Source organism: Triturus cristatus, chromosome 4_1, assembly GCF_964204655.1.
Source record: "Triturus cristatus chromosome 4_1, aTriCri1.1, whole genome shotgun sequence".
Classification (NCBI taxonomy): Eukaryota; Metazoa; Chordata; class Amphibia; order Caudata; family Salamandridae; genus Triturus; species Triturus cristatus.
This window is the reverse complement of record NC_140585.1, coordinates 940,701,623-940,716,572: the sequence shown is the minus strand read 5'-3', so window position 1 is coordinate 940,716,572 and position 14,950 is coordinate 940,701,623. Positions and strand designations below refer to the sequence as shown.

Below are 14,950 nucleotides of genomic sequence, written 5' to 3'. Positions count from 1 at the left end.
TACTTGTGGAATTCCAGTGGTAGGAAGGGGGCCTTGAGTGCAGTCTTGAACTTGAGGAGTGGGGAGATTTTCACTGTGTTTAGTTAGTGAGTTCCTGTGGTGTAGCGCCTGTATTTTGATGGAACATACCAGGGAGGTGGCACAGAAAGGCGTGGGAGGAGCTACACGTTTTCACTGGCCGAGCGAAGGTTACAAGGAGCGACATACCAGGTCAGAGTTTCGGAGAGATCATGGGGTGGTAGGGTTAATTATGGCCTTAGAAACGGGTACCAGTAGTTTTTCATTAAGTCCTGCTTTTGGTTGATAGGTGTCCAACCTGCTGATCATCTGATGACGTGGTGGTATGTCTTGGAATGTTGTCTTAGATTCTTTTAACCAAATTAATTACTTTGTGCACTGGGAAGAAGGCGTAGGACAGGAAGCTGAGAAGTGTTCTGTTGAAGTCGTAGTGCTCTAATCCGACACTGGCTGTAGGGAAGGAAATGTGTGGGTGGATGCTATGGACGTTCCAGTTATGAAAGACTGGCCGCATGGGGTTGAAGAGGAGGCTATGTTTTTGACTGACACTATCAAAGAGAGAGGATTGGGGCAGGTGTTCACAGTTGCCAAAGAAATTGGATTCGGTCTGGAGTTGGTACATAGATGTCAAGGATGTTGGTCATCTCTGTTTTAGATGATCACAGAAGGAAAATCCAGAGTTAGCCGATGCTGGATTGCTAAAAGTCAGCTGTATATGTGCACTTAGACGTGTGGAGAAGGCTTGGGTGATATGTTCATGTAGAATCAGGGGCTGTGCCAGTAATGCTAAGGGTAGATAAGAGTGTGGATAGATCAACAATGTGGAGTCCTGCTCAGAAATTAGAGGAGATTACAGACAGATGAGACTTGGTTCTGGTAGAGATAGTAAAGCTGGCTGTGTGAAATATGTGTGTGCAAGTGGGATAGAGAAAAGAGCGTGCGGAAAACTGTCTGAAAGATCAAGCAGATTTGGCATGAGGAAATAGTGTCAGGCATTATTCACAAGGCGCTTAAATAACCCCTAAGAAGGGACACTGGGACACCAGGCAGAAGTTTGAGAGGGAGGAATGGGGAGTACCATTTTCTTTTTTAGCTGTGCAATGAAAAGAGGAAGCTTAAATCTTTGTAGGTAAATGGACACTTGACTTGTTTTGGGGCTTTAAGGGTCAAATGGAGAGCTTTTTGATTGGTAGATTTTAATATGGGTACAAGCTGTGGGGGATGTTAGAGGAAAAGGCGACAGATAAAGGGGCAGTGTGGGTGGGACAGAAGTGCTGTAAAAGGGAGGGGCAGAGCTGTGATCAGTGTGTCAGGATGGTGGAGATAGTAGGAACACATAGTTTGGACTGCGAGGAGAATCTGTGTTCTTGAAAATAAAATAATTTAACGCAGAGGTGAGGTCACTCTGGACTTTTTTCTAGGTCTTTAGCAATGGCTGGGTATTATCTGGGATATGCTTCCATTTAGTTTTTGAGTCTTGCTTGAAATAGCAGTAGAGTTAGGGTATTCTCTTTTTATGGTCCGAAAACATAAGTGACATGACATCAGTTCATGAGACCAAAGGCAGAGTGGTTTATCAATGTCACCAGAAATGACATTATTGTACCAAAATGCATATTACCTTATACTTCTTTTTTATCATTCTGCACATAAATAGTTAACCGTTAGTTGAAATCTGCAACCCACACCAAGGGCCTAATTCCTTTGCGTTATAGAAAGTAATTAACAGGTATGACAGATATGAATTATCCCCCTACAGATGTAGAAAGCATTGCTGTTTATATAATATGAGTATTAAGGACCTCATATAGACCCTAGTGGACAGTCCACTGACCCGCCAGGGGGGCCAGCAGTCATGGCTTACAACCAGCCTATGAAAGGAGCTTGTGCTATTTAGAGATCCCTCCATGCCTGCCGGAGATCTCTGTACTGTGAAGGTAGTCGTGGTGGTGACCGCTCCCTTCACTGCATAGAAGATGGGTGCCATATTGAAAGCACCCACTTGCCTAACTGTTTTACTCTGAGAAAAAAAAATCACAAAAGTAAATGACCTAACACCCGGACACTTGTTTCCCTGTGCATGGGCGCATTCTACATTTCCGTGTCTGTCCCTGACAAGTCTTGCATGGTAAGCCCTCAATCGGGCAACACGACAGTCACCGTGTCCTGGTGACACTTTGGTGGTCAAGCTGCCAGGGGAGATTTTACCCCACCAGAGCTAGTGCAGCTTCCAACAGTTGTAAAACTGATCCTTCACCCTTCTCTAAATAGAGGGGAGGAGCCATGAGTTTAGGTGGGGTGGTAGTTTTTCTGGTTTACAGCAGTGCTTTCACTCAGCTGAACTCAAACTGAGGCCGTAAGTCTTCCGATTTAATAAAATACAGTGAAGATTCATTCATGTATCACAGTTTATATTGCTTTATCAAGTAACGAGGAACAGGGCAAGAATTGTTGGTGCTGTTGGTAAAATAGTGTTTTCCTCTTGGAACAATCCTTACCACCTAATGATTCATTTTCATGAATGACGATCATCCGCACTGCCACCTGGTAATCCATTGTTGATCGAGGTGCTGGATTTTACAGCGGAGGCTCCATCGGAGTAAAACCGCTTACCCCAGCTCTAAACAGCAGGGCAGAACCATGTGACTGGTTGGTCAGGAGAATCTCCAAGTAACACCCGTGTTCCCGCCCGCCAAACTCTAACTGAGGCTTGATGTCTTCGTATTAGTAGACAGCAAAGCTTCACTGCAAGACAACTCATTTAGGTTATCAAGAAATGAGGAACAAGGCAAGGATTTTTTGGTTCTACTTTTTGGTTCTACTGACAAAATAGTATTATGTTCTTGGGCTGATCCCTATCATTTAATAATAAGGTCGTTTCCTGGGCTTTTCTTGCATTACAGCAGCACTTGGTGACGTCTCAGCCCAGTGATACCTCTCTGCTTCTCACGCACCTTGTTCATTTTAATCCAGTTTGAGGGTTATATAGAATTGCTTGTGTTATATGGGGGCGAACTAAGGTGCATCCATGCCGTTGGTACATGTTAGTGGCCAGTTCTCCAGCAAAATAACTTCTAAAGTCACATGTACTTTAACTAGCTGAAAGTACTGGAAGTTCTACTTCGTTTTTATAGGAAACCACCGAGCTGCATTTAGCTGCGTGTTTTAACAATTCTCCGTAAATGGCTTCTATATCAAATTACAGAGATTAGAATTAAAGATGAATTTCCTGCTCCTACACTTTGGGAAAGTTCTCTTGAATTACTGCCTCGAGCTCCTCGGAAGTGCCAGGAACATGAAGTAATCCTGACATCTATTAATCTTGTTCCTCTGTATATGGCAGTTTTAATGAGAAGCGCTGATAAGCATCGGTCTGTGAGGATGGGAGTGGATTCTAATATAAATACACGCTTTCCTGAATGGACTAAATGAAAACATGGCCGCCCAGTTTTCGAGTTCCTCAGCTCGAGTCCAAAGGCACTGCTTTATTTGAATACATTCCACGCCACAGAGGAAATGTGTTTTCTTAAGGAAAACACGGCGTGCTAGGTCAGCCCTCTAGTCCCAGCAGAAGGACCCTGGGCTATAATGGAGCCCGGCGACCAACCTCTAAACTTTTAACAGCGGTCTTGTTTCCTTCGGCTCTGCTGATTGACAAGGCACACTTCTCGAAGCTTAAGGACCGCGTCGTGCACGCCAGCCCGCGAGCCTTGATAAGAAACTGGAATTCCACCCAATTAAAAGAAATGCGAGCCCTGTGAATAGGGCCGCAGTCCAAATGCCCCGGCGCGGTCTTAGATTTCAGCCGCATTCCATCACAATAAGGCGATTGCATTGTAAAGCGAACACTAGAGCTGGCAGGATGCAAAGCGTAGAAGCTGCTTAAATGCCCTTGAATCTGTAGAAAATCCGGAATATAAAGTTTCAAGGGGGGTACTTCTCGGAGGATGAAGTCACTGTAGTTCACGGCGTTCAAGAGGCAAGCTTCATGAAAGTAGCAAGAATCAGTTCCATGTGCATAATATTTTATTACTCACATAATAAGGGTAACCTAGAGTACATGGTGGGAGGTTACAATGCCTAGCCTTTCTTCTTCGTCAATTCAGGCACAGCAGGTACCCTTCCCCCTTTTCTAATGGGCTACTGCCCCAACTTGGGCATAGATAACGTTTCAATGTTTTGTAAAGGTTTGCGGTCTCAAACGATTAATATATTGGTTATTTTCAGCAATTGATGGGGATGCTCACACATGCCCATTTCAAATGCGTACTCTGTATCCACTCGCAGGCCCCTTGTAGGATTCCGTAACATTTTGCCCACTCTTAAAATGGGATTCATACACAAAATACACGTGTTTGCGACAGCAAATCGAGTTTTTTCTGTGATTCTGAGCCTTCCTGACCACAGAATAGGTTAATATATCTTAATGTTACTGAGGGTACGTCCGTGATTAGTTGGATTCCTTGCAGTCCGGAGGTGAAGTGGTAGCAGGTGGTTCTATACGTAATATGTTACATTCTCAATCAAGAACTGTGTTCATTCATTCATTTTTCATGATCATAATGCAGTTAGTTATGACAAATTAAATTCCTTCATAATTAAGGCTCCCAGGCTTCCTTTTTTAAAACTGATTTTTACAAATAAATACAGACAGAAAACAATGTGTATCCTTTGTCTGTATTTATTTTTAAAAGCGGAAAAATACAGAAAATTGTGCTTCTTGTGGGTGACTCTCCATGCTGTCTTTCGTGACTGCCAGGACAGCAGCTGAGCAGACGGGCATCATGGGAAGTTTAAAAAAAAAAACAGGTTGAGCTTTCCCTACCTACATGCTTAGGTAAACATAGATTTGTATTATAGTTGTGATATTTACGAGGGCGTGTAATATTTGGCTGCTTAATTTGCTAAAACACGACAGGCAGCAAAGTATGGCTGCATGTTTTTACTTTAAATAAATGCTGAAATATACAATTTTATGACTTCACTTGTTATCAAAACACAAAATAAATACGGATAAATGCCAATAAGATGGGCAAAAATTAAATATGGATATATACAAATGGAAATGTAAAAAAAATCACATAAAACCCTATTCATTATTTTCGGAAAACTGGAAAGCCACCGTCTGATCTTAAAAGTTAGCACAAGCTAGTGTCATGAATGCAAGGACACCTAGCAAGCATGCTTCCTTAATGCTCCTGCTAACAAGTATTGCCTAGCACTAATTTGACAAGCTGTACTTTCAGTCGGTGTGATCTCTTTGGAACCTGCCATAGAGGGTACAACTTGGTCATCTTGGTAATGTTTGCTACCATACTCATAGCGTATTGTTTAAAAACAATTCTAATTCCACATGGTATCCAAAGAAATGCTTCTTGGTATCTTTTATACGTCACCAAATGGGTGCTACATATATGTTCTAAGATTCTGAAATGTTTTCAAATTGATCTCATAAGTGTATGCTTATTTTTCACAGATTGCCGATTTTGGATTATCAAACCTGTACCAAAAAGACAAGTTTCTTCAGACATTCTGTGGCAGCCCGCTTTATGCCTCTCCTGAAATTGTTAATGGAAGGCCTTATCGAGGACCGGAAGTAAGTTTTTGAAGACATTATTTTAATCTTTAAAGTTATTTCCTTTGGCCTTCCTCTGCATATTGCTTAATATTTGAAGGTAGTCTACTCTTTCTCTTGTGCTTCTGCCGTATAGTCATTCCCCACTTTATTTCTACATCCAGGGGCGTAGCTTGGTCAGTAAGAACGGGGGTGTGTGAGCTTCTGATTTTCCGACAATCACGCTGGCATATCATGTTAAGCATTCTATGGGAAGCAGAGCATGAGGGGGTTTAAGGGCCATTGGACAGGTAAAGGACTGCGGATTGTGAGGGGTACTTAAGGCACAGTATTTGGTAAAATAACCATGGTTTAAGACCTTCAAAACAGAGACAAGTGTGTGTGTGTGTGTTTTTTAGAGTATTTAAAAATCACCGGTGAAATCGAACTGACATCTTATTTTGCCCAACTGAAAGCTCCTGTACCCAACTATGGGGTTGATTCTGATGTCGGTCGGAAGGGCTCTGAATCTGATTCAGGTTTGCCGAAACTGAGCCGGAGCCCTCTCTTCTGACCGGCTCATTCCTAGTTCTGAACGACCGAGCACACTGCCAGATAAACATTGGGCTGGCCGAATCGATTTCAAAAGGCATTCAGAGGTTGAGGCTTTCTGGAGCTGAATCGTACAGTTCTTTGGACTTGGTTTCCGAACAAGTGAGTACGATGACCGATTCAGACAGCCTTTCCTATTCGGTTTGCCCGGAATGAAAAGGCTGCTCGAATTGGTCTTTGGGAGCCCATTGCAGGAACCCTTCTCCTGGGGCACTCCTAATCGGGCCTGTGGGGGTACCCAAGGGAACCCCTTCCCAGCCAAGCACAATGTGGCAGGCGCCATGGGTTGCCCGCCCCAGGGTGCACGATTTTCCCCTACCACCCCTTTCTTCAATGGGAACCTGTGTTCACGTTCGGAACACAGGCTCCCATTGAAGTCAATGGGAGCCCGACTGAATCGTATCGGGATGCAAACGGATGCATCTTACTCGCTCGGTCGGACTTCCCTGATCCGAGTCGTATGGAAAGCATCCTGTAACCGATTTGGTCGGTATGCTTTCTGAACAAGATCTGAATCGGACCCTTGGTATTAAAATAATACATTTATTAGGGGGGTGTAACAGCCCAAACACCTTCCTGAAGCTATGCCCCTGTCTACATCACAATAATTCACTACTGACCTCCATGCACTTTTCTTTGCAGTTTCTGACTCCTTTTGCTCCATGAATGAGCATTTTAGGCACCCAATAATAGTTCCTCCTCGGAGCTTCTTCAGGGCACAAGAGATCTTCATTAAGAAAGCAAAATTCCAGCCTGCCTCATTGTTGCTCTTTTATTCTAGCACATGCAACCATTAGCGCAGTAACTGTACTGTACTGCATTGACAGTGGCACCAAACAGAGAAGAGCATAGAGCATGTTTTGTTTGATAATGTTGATCATGTTGGAGCTGAAGTTGGGAAGGGATGTATTCATTTAACTGATCTATTTCTTTAAATATACATTAAAAGCCCCTACATATTGAAAAGCGTACAGTAATGCCAAAAGACATAACCGCACACTATGTATCATTCCAGGTTAAATTTCAAAGTTTCAAAAGGATACTCCAGAGAGGACTTCATACCATTTAATTTCATGTTCCAAGTATTGTGGGAGGAGTGTTTAATACGTTCTGGATCAAGTAATTGTCTTCGAGATCAGTTTAATTCTCTTTAAGAGTGTGCCAGTGGCACATCTCCACTATAGTAGAGGCCATTTAAGTATAATCTGCGGAGACATTGAAGTTTGGATTCAAGTTTACAAAATGGAGGGTGGCCTACTGATATATTGCATTTGCAGATGTGCGGCGGGTTAAGCAAATGCACTAAGCATGGTGTAGGGAAGCAAAGTGAAACTGGAAGAATTAATATGTAGATTGGTTTCATGTCCATCATGGGGAAGTGTTTCATGAATCTTGGAGCATGGGGGACATCTGCACCTGGAGGGCTCTGAATAGATTACGCCAGTGAGAAAATATTGGATAGTGGTGGTCTGTCTACTGATGCCTCGGCATTGGAGGCCTCTGGATGGCCACAGATTGAACAGGACAGGCAGGTTTGGGCTAAAACTGTAGACCGGGCCTGGCTCGGAACTGCCCCATGCCTGATAGCCTTACAGTGGGCTGAAAGGGTACACAGCTCTCTTCAAGAAATATGCGGAGGGTCATCAGCACTCCTGGGAGGTGGCCCATGAAAACTTTCCATTAGCCACTCAGGACTGTTGGAGGTCGAGACTGGAGAACAAGAGTAATGGAGGTGGGTGTGGCCATGAGGGGAGGACTTGCTCCTGGGGAAGGTGAATGGATTTAAATCCAAGGCAGACCAGTTGCTAAACAGACTGGACAACAGAGAAATGGTTACTGAAACCGAGAGCTATGTAAAAGTAATCCCCACATACTGAGCAGGGATTCAGATTGAGTGAACACAGATTTAAGTAGTCGAAAAATGACATTCTTGTAGCTCATGTCAGAAGGGCGATATCTCACAGTTCACAGATCTTTGCTGGCCTAGTGAGGGCCCATTGAAGGCTTGGGGGGGTCCCTTCAAGGGATGGGTGCCCATCTGCAACACTGGGGCTGCAGGGCCCGTGTTAGGCCCCTGCTGAGACGTGCTCGTCTTGTGACTAGAAGGTCGCGCGCTGTTATGCGAACTGCGATTCGATGACAAGCCTGTCTTCCCTCTTGTAACTTCTTCCTTTTTCTCCTCTCCGCAGGTTGACAGCTGGGCCTTGGGCGTGCTGCTGTACACTCTGGTTTATGGCACCATGCCCTTTGATGGGTTCGATCACAAGAATCTAATCCGGCAGATCAGCAGCGGAGAGTACCGAGAGCCGACGCAGCCGTCAGGTAGGAGTCTGCGCGAGAGGGCTGCGCGCGCTGACAGGGCGTCAGCACGCTCTGCTGCCCCGCGCCAGTGAGAAGCAGAAGGCAGGGACAGGACGCTTCCCTGTATCAGCCATCAGAGCTTCTACTGCTCGCGACGCTTGCCCACGCACCATGCCGGCTAAAGATGCTTTCTATGACATGCAGCGTGGTGACTTTGCCTTGGGGGCTTTGCGAAAGCAAATCGCTCAACTAGTAAACACAAGGCAATGTTATCGCCATTAGAAAGCGTAATTGCTCATAGAGCTCGCCTGTTAATGCACATGAAAAAAGACACAAGGTATTGAGACTGGCAGCCAGATGTTAATGATCGCAAGACATTAATTGGGTAGTGTTTGTATGTGTGTCTGCGTGAGCCTGTCTGTGTGTTTCTGTGTGTGTGTATACGCTCCAAAATCAAGGACCATTTTCTAATAATATGTAGCAGGTGATAGGCATTGACACACCAAATATATATGCTATAGAACAGAACAGTTCTTACACACCTTTGCTTACTACTTGTACATGGCCCAGTTAGGGACCTCTGGCGTATGTAAGAGGAGCGAGCCAGAATAGAAAACGACCACCTAGAGTGTAAGGCTTTTAACACACAGGCTAGCAACAAAATCAATATTTGGGCCTTTAAAAACCTTTGATTTAAAAAATAATACTATGGATTTGTGCTTTTTGCAAAGGTGTTAGACATAAAATACAGTGTTCTAATCGTGTGGGAGAAACCTATTTTCTGCATGGTAAATGTGCAGGGTAAGAGGTCTTGGCATTGTGCATCTGTCCAATACCAGGTCCTAGGACGATATTGGACCTTGGTGCTTAGATCTCTACTGCCTAGTACAGAAATCACATTCAAGAACGTAATAGTAAAAAAAAAAGTCCATACATAACCTCTGCATCCCTTTGCTTTCTCGCTCTTAATGGTGTCCCGTTTCTATTGAGCTAATGTGGGTGCTTGCTGTCTGAGTGAGGTATCTGCATTGTCTGATGTTGTTATAAGTAGCTAGTAAAAGATGAGCCCAGCTGGCACTGTCTGATGTGTCACAGTCAAGCCTCACTAAAATGTAATCTCAGAACGACACCAACATACCTCTTAGGGACGTTCTGAAAAGGTTAGCACAAACTTACTACATCTTCAAGTGCACATAGTCACATTGTAGCAGTTTGCTTACCTGGATAGCATTGCTACCCAGAAAAAAAATCCGCTTAACCCAGGCAGGGGACTTACCTATGATCCATTATAACGAAAAATACAACAGTCATCAGGCTATCCAAGCTCCTAAGAAAATTAGCACTGTACTGTTGGAAAAACCGGCTACACACATGCTCCTCATTGACCTTCTCAACAGCGCTCCTCCATACACCAGGAGTTCTCAATAAGAGAGTTCTTTGGACCAGTGTACCTAAAGATATAAACTTTGTAGTTTCTTGCAAACAGTAATATGTTTTTATACTCAGTTCTGTGCAATTCTTGCATCTTGTGAACGCGCAACTTTTTTTTTTTTTTAAACAGATGCACGTGGCTTAATAAGATGGATGCTGATGGTTAATCCCGAACGTCGAGCCACCATCGAAGATATCGCCAATCACTGGTGGGTCAACTGGAGTTACAAGAGCAGTGTTTGTGACTGTGATATTTTAAAGGACTCGGAGTCCCCACTCCTTGCCAGATTTATTGACTGGCATCATCGTTCTTCTGGTCGCTTGTTGGAGACGGAGATCAAAAGTAAGTGCCTTTCCAAAACGCCTGTCCCTGAAGTGACGCTAGAGCGACAGAGATCTCTGAAGAAATCCAAGAAGGGAAATGACATTGCACAGACTCTTCAAGGTGAAGGTGATGAAAATTTGTCCAAATCCATCTCTAAGAGACCAAAAAGCATCTTAAAGAAACGAAGCAGCAGTGAGCACAGGTCACACAGTACAGGGTTGATTGAAGGAGTGGTTCCTAATACTGCATTGCCTTCTTCTTTTACGACTGAGAAAGATCTGTGCCGAACTGGTGTGTCTGTCATCAGTGCTGTGGATTTGAAAATACCCGGGAAAGGTGGCACCAAGCAGTCTTCTCCAATGCCGAAAAAGGGCATCTTGAAGAAGACACCACAAAGAGAATCTGGGTACTACTCTTCACCGGAACGAAGCGAGTCCTCAGAACTGTTGAACAATGACGATGGAACTGAAAGCAGCGACACCTCCCCAAAAACATCAGACCCACCTAGAATTCTTTCCCATAGCCTGTCGTACTGCCGAAAAGGCATCTTGAAACACAACGGCAAGTATACCACCTGCGGCACTGAGGTTGCTCTGGTCAGCCAATCCGAACCAGTTCTGAAGACTGTGGAAGACGCATCCATGTCTGGAGAAGGACTCTCTCGTAGTTACAGCCGTCCTTCTACTGTTACTAGTGATGACGGTCTCCTCTCCAGCGACTCCTCTGATTTGCTTGATTTACCGGGGAATCGACAGGCGCGGCAACGAATCCGCACCTGCGTCTCAGCGGAAAATATCCTCCAGTTGCATGACTTTGAAGGACTGAAGAAATATACCCGTCCACAGAACCTGAAACGCTACCGGAACCGGCTGGCGGACAGCAGCTTTTCCCTTCTTACAGACATGGATGATGTGACTCAGGTGTATAAAAAGGCTCTGGAGATCTGCAACAAATTAAACTGAGGGAAGGAAGTCAGACGTTAGGAGTTGTCAAAAGGAAACTATCCAGTGTACCTTTATGATGGAATAAAAGTTGAATAGTTCATTGCTGACAGTTGAAGTTTATGGCAGTTGAAAAGTTGCTTTCTGCTAAATTCCCACATTTTGTGGTTTGACCAAAATCAGACATCTAAGGAGATGACATAAATCTATACTTAAAAATGCATGTTTTAAGTGTGCCAGACCTCTCAAAATGTGCAGTTGTTCCAAAGCCTTATTTTTTTTAGAATAGTGGATTGCCTGAAAAGTATAAGTTCACCCTCCACCCTATCCTAAATCAAGTGCACATCAAATGAGATTCATATGCTTCAGATGATGTATCCATACACACCAGTTCCAAGAATAAAAGAACCATTTATTTGGCAAAAGGCAGGGTTATAGGATTTCAATGGGAGGCTAATATTAGAACTTCCCACAGAGACAGACAAGCTACACTTAAGTGCTACTCATTGCAGAATTTCGACTAAGCTCTCTGCGAACATAAACACTGACTTGTGCATGCTGCGACCAGTGCAGGATTCTATCTTAACTTTGCAGGTATGAACATGTTGGGTAACACAACAATCCTAATGTGTCGCATTAGCCAGTTTCTACGATGTCAACTGCTTTTAGAAGAGGTCTTCTCTCAGGAGTCTGCTTAGAACTTTCTCCGCGCCCTGCCAGCCTACATTAATTGTAGTTAAAGGGACGTGAGGCAGCCTACTGTAAATGTGCTGCTTTAGAAGTTACAATGATTACAAGCAACAGGCGTGTAAGCTGTGCTTATGGTCATATGACAGCCAAGAAGATGGGCATGAGGTTCAACTTTCAGAGCTGCAATGGGAGCACAATTCGATGGCTACAGTAGCATCTTTTTGCCATCGCATACTCTTGTATATGTACTTTAAAAAACAATTTAAGTTATGAGCGACAGAGCACACAGCACAATATGCAGGCGCAAGTGTGAGGTATCACAGGTGACTAAAATGTGCAGATAGTGGGAACTGCAAATACTACAGTCTGCCCCACAATTCCTAACTTTGGTATACTTCACCAACATGCCAAATGTTACCAGCCCGCCAAGTTAAAAATCCTTGCAATAATATTCAGGGATGTTTCCAAATGTGGATAAACAGATCCACAGTGCACAAAAGATTCACCGCGTTTTATAACTCAACAACTGGACGTAAATTTACACTGTCAGCAAAGGATACTTGATTTGAGGATACCAAGGAGTGTCACAGAATGGTATCTCATTAGAATGTTTATTTGTACGTTATTATGTGGTTGTATTGAGGCATGTGGTGGAGGCATGTGGTGGAAGAAATAGTGTTGTAAGTCAGAGAAAGCCCTTCCAGGTTATATGACGCCTTGTCTAACAGTTTAATTGAGGTCAGTTTTTAGTAAACCTAGGAAGGATGCAGATTTCAAGTGGTAGAGGGATTGATGATTGTAAAATAGGTTTGTATATGACGGGAACAGCTCATCACCTCTGACTGTGATATTCGAATACAGCTGAATTAATTATATATATATATATATCAGCATTATCGTGTATGTCATTAAGGTTGAAGTTGCTACATGGACAGGACCTTAATGTCATTTGAGGATTAAGGAGAAGGTAATTGAAAAACCGGCAGATAGAAAGAGTTGGAGAGAGAAAACGAAATGTATTGTGTATGTGGTCTTAGAAATGGATAAATTAGGAATGTTTATTCCCATAAAGGTACATTTTTACTCCGATCTACTGGATTAATGTTGTTGAAAATACAGTGCTTCCCTAACTGTTTTTGACAAATTCAATATTTATTCTAAGTGAAAACAAATTTAAGAAGCCACGATAATGAATGACTCGGATGTTTCTTCTGAACCTGTTGTGTAAGCCCGTAATGTTGTGATGTAATTGTAGCACAATTAGACCCGAAGTCCAGTGGGTAGAACAAATGTAACATCAAAGGCCTCTAGCTCCATCTAATAGCCTCTGCTCATCCACCTTGCATGTTATGGACTTTAAAAGTGATTTGAACATAGACTACTTTCGGTATTTTTTGCCTATACAGGAAGATAAAAATGACGGAGCAATCCCCTTTTGACGAGTCTGTGTGTTTATAACACAGGCATGACTTTTTAGAACGGTCTTTCAAGAAGAAATCTAACGACAAAGAACTCACTAGAAACTACAAATCTTGCAAAATCCATGGTGCTTTAAACATTTCATCCCAATTTTTTAAAATGCTATAGTACCAGGACCGCAATAGTGACTAACATTACAGACATTGACACACTTATGGTGCCTTTGGTTCTTCATCATGGTACTAGAGTCACTTGACAATACCCTGAACTATTTGCACGTTAATCTACTTAAGGGAGACTGTCTTCCAAATCATTGCTCATGTACTCTTCAAAAAAGCTTCTCTCGGTGTGTCACACTTTCTTAACATCTTGGTAGATTTAATAGGAACATGCATATTTTGAAACCAGTTGTACTGCATTAGGCAGTGAACGTTTAAACAAAAAACAAATACTTGTCAGGGAGATTTTTAACTGTTTATCGGTTTCCCCACAAACCAGTCTGCTCTGTTCTCACGATGCACACAAGGTCCCCTTTCCAGTTCTTAACTAACTTCCTAAAACACCCCCTGTGACCAGGACTTCCCAGACGTTACAGTGTAGGAGTCAAACCATTGTCTTATTAATAGCTGTCATTGGAACTCCTTTGGATAACCTCCACACCCAGCCTTCAATAAATAAAAAATTATGGAAACTGGGTTGAAATATGATTATTCCTAGAATTATTGAGAGGTTTCATAAAAGCTTAAGATGAAGAGATTTTGCCCGGGGCTACTGTTCTACATAAATAAATACAAATGTGAACGAATGATTGACTGCTTATTGCCAAACTGGAAATATGCTGTAGGGACTTACTGGCATGTTATCATTCCTAGAAGAAAGAAAAAGACTTGACTGCACATTGTTATTAGTATTGTGATTTTTTTATTTTTATTATTTAACGGTTATTATTTTTTGTAATGTAAAAGTGTCTTTTTTATTTGACAATGCCTTCTTATTATTTATTGCTATGAAAGCCATTTCAAAGGTATAATATATTTGGTGTAATTTAATTGGTGCATTTTATTTTGCAGCTCCTGCCAAAATTTGTGTTTTAGTGGTATTTTAGTTTGAGCCCCAGGAGGCACACTTGGGAAATGCTGGATAATCACCTAAAATGTTTGTATTTTTATCTGATACAGTTTTTTATTAATTAAAGTTCAATCATCAAATTATTATTGTCCCTGGGTGTATTTGCATTGTTTGCTGAACTGAGTGAGTGAATTGAGTGAGACCAAAAAAGTTGAAGAGAATGGTCGTCATGGTATCAGCGATTTCGACAGTGGTGGCGGCAGGCCAGGAGGTCAGGGTTTGTTCAAAAGCAGTCATTCGAAGTTGAGTTGCAATGGTGCTGGGGTTCTGTTGAGGATCAAATATGTTGTATATTGAGGTGATTTGTCAAAGAAGAATTCTGAGAGCTTGTTGTGAAGGTCTTGGGAAGGGGGATGATGTTGCTGAAGATCGCAGCAGGAGGAGTGGTGAAATCTTTGATAGTTAAGATTTCATAGCTTCTATCAGTGCTGGTGTTAATGCGATCTGCAAGAGCTGTGCACTTGGTGGTTGGCATCTGCTGGTTGTAGCATCTTAGCGTTGATTTGAAGATGTCTTTACCTACCATTTCTT

General features: G+C 42.8%; 1 protein-coding gene across 1 annotated transcript in view; it reads left to right on the top strand.

Annotated features, from left to right (window-relative positions):
• Positions 1–14,499, top strand: part of NUAK1 (NUAK family kinase 1) — a 123,693-nt gene extending 109,194 nt beyond the window's left edge. Inside the window, exons 5-7 of the mRNA XM_085653820.1 lie at positions 5,495–5,614; positions 8,374–8,506; positions 10,047–14,499. Coding sequence (XP_085509946.1) covers positions 5,495–5,614; positions 8,374–8,506; positions 10,047–11,203 — 1,410 coding nt within the window. The 3' untranslated portion in view covers positions 11,204–14,499. The remainder of the gene's footprint in view (positions 1–5,494; positions 5,615–8,373; positions 8,507–10,046) is intronic.
• Positions 14,500–14,950: the final 451 nt, after the last annotated feature.